The sequence below is a fragment of the Sinocyclocheilus rhinocerous genome, unplaced genomic scaffold (assembly GCF_001515625.1).
Source record: "Sinocyclocheilus rhinocerous isolate Xijiao unplaced genomic scaffold, SAMN03320098_v1.1 scaffold1907, whole genome shotgun sequence".
Classification (NCBI taxonomy): Eukaryota; Metazoa; Chordata; class Actinopteri; order Cypriniformes; family Cyprinidae; genus Sinocyclocheilus; species Sinocyclocheilus rhinocerous.
In genome coordinates this window covers 283,765-290,030 of record NW_015628766.1, presented here as the reverse complement: position 1 = coordinate 290,030, position 6,266 = coordinate 283,765, and the positions used below count along the sequence as shown (strand labels likewise).

The 6,266-nt window shown below is 35.0% G+C and overlaps 1 protein-coding gene across 1 annotated transcript in view; it reads left to right on the top strand.

The window, feature by feature from the left end:
• The window catches only part of LOC107738473 (metal transporter CNNM2-like), a 38,592-nt gene extending 32,779 nt beyond the window's left edge, over window positions 1–5,813 (top strand). Inside the window, exons 2-5 of the mRNA XM_016550234.1 lie at window positions 738–881; window positions 1,218–1,355; window positions 5,234–5,403; window positions 5,706–5,813. Of these exons, the coding sequence (XP_016405720.1) occupies window positions 738–881; window positions 1,218–1,355; window positions 5,234–5,403; window positions 5,706–5,813 (560 nt within the window). The remainder of the gene's footprint in view (window positions 1–737; window positions 882–1,217; window positions 1,356–5,233; window positions 5,404–5,705) is intronic.
• Window positions 5,814–6,266: the final 453 nt, after the last annotated feature.

Genomic DNA, 6,266 nt, shown 5'->3' with positions numbered 1-6,266 from the left:
CACATACATATATATATATATATATATATATATATATTTATGTATGTATATATATTTATGTATGTGTAATACATTTTTGGACATATATGTCATGTACATTTATATCCATCCTAAAACCCACCAATACATGTTGATATTATATAAAGAAATATAAAATATAGACATGCATTTAAAAACAAATTACAAAAATGTTTCGTATATAAGTTGTTGCAAAGTTGCATATATAAATAAAATATATATTGCTGACATATATGTTTGCCACATACAATAACATATACAAATCATCATACAAATTGTACTATGGGGATTTTTTATTGGTTATAAAACTTAAATCTTCATCCACCCAGAGAATGTGAAAATTATATATTGCCTTATAGGTAACATGTAAGGTAGGGGTGTCCAAACTCGGTCCTGGAGGGCCATTGTCCTGCAGAGTTTAGCTCCAACTTGCCTCAACACACCTGCCTGGAAGTTTTTAGTATGCCTAGTAAGACCTTGATTAGTTGGTTCAGGTGTGTTTAATTGGGGTTGGAGCTAAAGTCTCCAGGACACCCCTGATATAAGGCAATATTACACTTGATATAGGGCAATATCTGTTGTATATAAAATTACCATATGGGCATTTTGACATAATTACAAAACACATTGTAAATATATGTGTAAATATTGTTTTGTACGTAAACGGCTTACATGATTTGCGTCTTAACCGACATCTAAACAACTCTATTACTTCTTAGGTAAATCTCACCTGGCAATAGTCCAGCGGGTTAACAACGAAGGAGAAGGCGACCCATTCTATGAAGTGCTTGGCATTGTCACCCTGGAGGACGTCATTGAAGAAATCATCAAGTCTGAAATCCTGGATGAGACAGACTTATATAGTATGTGCCATGAAAGTCCTGTGTTTTCTTTATAAAGCAGTTTAAATCGTTCGTTGTAAAATTAAGTACAACAGCAGCATGGATTTTGTCCTGTATCTAATGAAATATGAATGAGTTATACAATACTAGCTTGTTAAAATACCTCGCAATGTCTCTTGTTATGGCATAATTTTATGTAGTGAAATTTCAACAGATACTTTCAGCTTCCACTTTTAACTAGCTTAACATTACAAAATCTTTTTTAGGTGTCATTGTAAATATACATGTGCAGATATACGAGACAAGACATTTTACACAGCATTGAACTTTCTTCCCATCATCCCACTTTTCCGACAGCCGATAACAAAACAAAAAAGAAAATCACCCATCGAGAGAGGAAGCAGGATTTTTCGGCTTTCAAGCACATGGACAATGAAATGAAGGTTAAAATATCACCTCAGCTTCTACTGGCTACTCTGCGTTTCCTAGCAACAGGCAAGTGTACTGCATTGCTGCTTGATTTACCCCAGTGTGTCCTGTGACTGTAGTATGGATAGGCTGCTCACAGCAGAGGAGGAGCTTGGCCACTGGTTTTTGGTGAAAGTCGTGCCATGATGTTGATGTTTTTTTTTGTTTTTTTTGCATTCTAAGGTTTTGCATTTAGAGAGGGGCAGCTTGTTTGGGTTAGAGCAGCGGTTCCCAAACTGGGGTGCGCGCACCCCTAGGGGTGCACAGACCGACCAGCAGGGGTGCGCGAGAGAATGCTTTTGATGATCTGTGTGCATTTTTTGAAGGGGCAAGTGAAAGAGAATTTTACTTGCCCGACCGAACAACTAATCTAATCTAATTAAAACATCGAATTAGGGAAGCACCAAAATTTCGGCGAGAATGATTCTGATTTTATTACATTTGGTGTAAACGGCAATTCATAATGGATAATCAATAGTAACAAGGTCGCGGCAGTTGAGACTATCTCATGGAGAAACCGAAACAAATGAATACAACTGCACACAGAAGAAACATACTGCGGTAAAAAAATTTTTAGTTTTTATATTTATTACATAGGTATAGCCTAGCCTAATTAATTAAGATGACACGACTAAGAGAGATTGCAGTTTTCCCCGAAAATCAGTACGATTGTAAATTCGACATTGATTTTAAACAAGACTTCAAACGAGTAGTTAATATTAAGTGACTTAGGGCATACATTTTAGTACAATAATGTCAATGTGACTGTTTTTGCTCGATTTGTTTAACGAAAATGGTTCCAAACAAACTTAGCAGCAGAACTGTAGCGCATCTCTGAGCGATTTTATTACACTTGGTGTAAACGGCAATTCATAATGGATAATCAATAGTAACAAGGTCGTGGCAGTTGAGACTCACGTGAGACAATCTCATGGAGAAATCGAAACAAATGAACACAACTGCACACAGAAGAAACATACTGCGGTAAAAAAATTTTTAGTTTTTATATTTATTACATAGGTATAGCCTAGCCTAATTAATTAAGATGACACGACTAAGAGAGATTGCAGTTTTCCCCGAAAATCAGTACGATTGTAAATTCAACATTGATTTTAAACAAGACTTCAAACGAGTAGTTAATATTAAGTGACTTAGGGCATACATTTGAGTACAATAATGTCAGTGTGACTGTTTTTGCTCGATTTGTTTAACGAAAATAGTTCCAAACAAACTTAGCAGCAGAACTGTCGTGCATCTCTGAGCAACACACAGCGGTGTTTCGTAACTGAATGATTTGCGTTTTTGAATTCATAATTTGAGTCAATGATTCAGTGGTCCATTCATAAAGACAGGCGCTTGCTGCCACCTGCTGGCGGGTTACTTTCAAATTGAAAAGTAACTCTTTTTTTTTTTTTTTTTTTTCCCCAAACTTTTCATATTTGTAAATAAAAAAACCTGATGTAAAACACCAAGCTCACAGCATTATTTATGCTGTTGTAATTTTGCAGTGTAAATGCATTCATGCTACATTTCAGCTTCATTAAATTGTCTGTGTAAATGCATCTAAATGCCACTTCAGCTGCTTTTGTTTCTCCAGCAGTGTAAAAATTGGTTTTGTTAATACTGATTTCAATTGATTGGTCACAGCCCTATAGAGTCTTATTATATTAAGTGAAATTATTAATAAAATGTAAGAATTTGATATGAAAGATGACATGCATTTAATAAGGTTAGGGGGGAATGCCCTTTTTATAGGCAAAAAAACAAAAAAACACCTGGAAATCAATGAAAATAAATTGTAATATGCAGTAACTTTAGTCATATAAAATGTAATTTTCCAGCAACAAAATTGTGGCCAGTGAAAATGCTGAGTGGCTAGTAATTTTGGAAAACCACTAGCCACAGTGGCTGGTGAGCAAAAGAGTTAATGTCAAGCCCTGTATACAGTGAATACTTGTATTGCAGTTAAAAATGTGGTGTTTAACCGGAGTACGGTGGTGGGGGTGCTTGACATGTGTCAAACACTAGAAAGGGGTGCACGCTGCAAAAAGTTTGGGAACCACTGGGTTAGAGTATAAAAGAATGCCTTTCAGCAAAGGGCTAAGAGAAAGAATTAAATACATCTTTGACACTGGCAAAAGAGCTTTCTCTATCACTTTTTTGTTTCATAATGTGTGTTTCTCTAAGAAAGGAAAAATATGTGGTGTAGAAGCCACAGTAAGATTGTTGTTAAGGTTTTCTGTTGTCAAAGGTTACGTTGCTGTACTGCTTTTTGACGGATATTTGTTAAAGCCAGGCTGTCAATCATATTAGATAAATAACATACACTACAGTTCAAAAGTTTGGGGTTGGTAAGATTTTTTAATATTTTACGAAATTTTAATGTTTTAAGAAGTCTCTTCTGCTCGCCAAGGCTGCATCAGACTTAACAAGCGGGTTATCAATGTTGAAAACAGTTTTGCTGCTTAATATTTTTGTGGAACTTTTTTTTAATGCATCTTTACTGAATAAAAGTATTACTTTTTAAAATATATCTTACTGACCTCAAACTTTTGAATGCTAGTGTAAATGAAATAAACAAATATCATTTTACATACAAACAGTAAAAATATATAAATATATAAACCAATACCTAAGCAACATTCTTTGTAAATCTTAGCAGTTCTTCAACGTGTTCAATGTTTTTTTTTATTTTTTATTCTCTGATTCTCTCTAACATTATATTTCATAGTGTCATTTTTATTTTTCAAATCAAATTCTCAGTTTTTATTAAAAGTAAATAAAATTATTCACCTGCAGCAGACCAGTTTTGGATTTTCTGTAAGCCAGTATACACATCAGCCATTTACAATACATTTCAACGTAATTTTTTCAGTATTTTTTTTTTCCACGGAATTATTACTTTTATTCAGCAAGGATGCATTAAATTGATCAAAAGTGACAGTAAAGCCATTTATAATGTGACAGCAGATTTCTATTTCAAATAAATGCTGTCTTTACAAATTTTGTCGTCAAAGAATCCTAAAAAATTATTTCCACAAAAATATGAAGCAGCACAACTGTTTTCAACATTGATAATAATGTTTTATTGTATTTTTTATCGAATAAATGCAACCTTGTAGAGCATAATGAAAACCTATGAATGGTAATGCACGTTGTTATTTTTTTGTATAATTGCTGATTCTTGCAGAACTGTTCAAGCAGTCGGCACAACCTCCTACAAGTCATTTCCCTTTGCTTTATTGTTGCTCAAGCTGTTGTTAAAAGGTCCCAAGGGTGGCTGTGTATAATATATATAAAAAGTGCATGCCAAACATATTCTGACTGGTGTTCACCTTTAAACCTAATGCCAGGATTTGGAGAGAAATTTCCCGTTGTGGCTTAAGCTAATCATTGATTAACAAATACAATACTATTAGCATTCCCTGGTCAAGGAAGGATCAGCTGCCAGTTTACACAGATACTGTAAACAGAACAATGTTACAATGAGTTATTTAGCAACATATAACCATCATAATAGACAAATATTAAATATTTGAAAATTAAATATTCAGGGAAACTTTCATGCACACAATTGAAACCGTTGACTAGAATAATGATTAAAAAAAAGTATTTGCTTTTGTATGTTTTAGAAGACGGTCAAAGAAGATTCACAAGGCAATATTTTTACAGATGGATAAGCAGTCATCGCAGTTATTGTAAACAAACTGTATTTGTCCCAAAAATGTTAGAACGTCATTAACACAAGGTTTGCTAATATACCGTGTGATATTTTGAAACCTGAAAATGCGATATTACCTTTACCCATGGTTTAGAATGGCCCTGAGTTAACAATTTCAAGTGCAAAAAAACCCCCTCAGGAACAGGAAGATGATTATCATGCCGTGTCTTCTTTTGCTTTACAGAAGTAGAAGCATTTAGTCCAAGCCAGATGTCTGAAAAAATCCTTCTCCGTCTCCTCAAGCACCCCAACGTCATCCAGGAGCTCAAATATAATGAGAAGAATAAGAAGGCCATCGAACATTACCTCTTTCACCGCAACAAGCCCGTGGACTATTTCATCCTCATTCTGCAGGTCAGCTTGGCTGTTTGGTCCAGGGTCGCAGAAGCCATAGAGAGAAGGGATTGAGCTTATTAGCCTAGAACAAGCTGGGATTTTCGCAAGTATTTAACACGCCCAGTATGAAAAGTTTCAACTAATGTACCTATGTAAAAGAAGAATATTGTAGTGAGTATTGTGAAAGACAGCCTTGCTTCTAAAGGAAAAACTGAAACTAAAAATCTCCATCAGTATTAACATTATATACTTGAAGTGGCTTAAAAAACAGTTCCTAGCTATGTTGAACACCTGGTTTTCAATGTGATCTGTTCTCTAAGGGGAAGGTGGAGGTGGAGGCAGGGAAGGAGGGAATGAAGTTTGAAGCTGGGGCTTTCTCCTCGTATGGGATGATGGCTCTCACCGCTACTCCAGGTAAGCACAACTAAATCCAAATGTCTTCCATTTTATCGACTGAATCCCAATTTGAATACTTATACTAAGAACGAAAAGTATATGCTCAGTGCGTTGGTAATAAAAAATGTCATACTTTATATAACCCAAAGGTTCAAGTGGTTTTATGGTGGTTTTAAAGGAATAGTTCATCCAAAAATACAAATGTAATCATCCTCAGGCCATCCAAGATGTAGATGAGTTTGTTTCTTCATGGGACCAAATTTGGAGAAATTGAGCATTACATCACTTGCTCACCAATGGATCCTCTGCAGTGAATGGGTGCCGTCAGAATGAGAGTCCAAAAAGCTGATAAAAAACATCACAATAATCCTCAAGTAATCCACATGACTCCAGTCCATCAATTGTGCCAGTCCAACATGTCTTGTAAAGTGAAAAGCTGCAAGTTTGAAACAAATCCATCAAGACATTTTTAACTTCAAATCCTT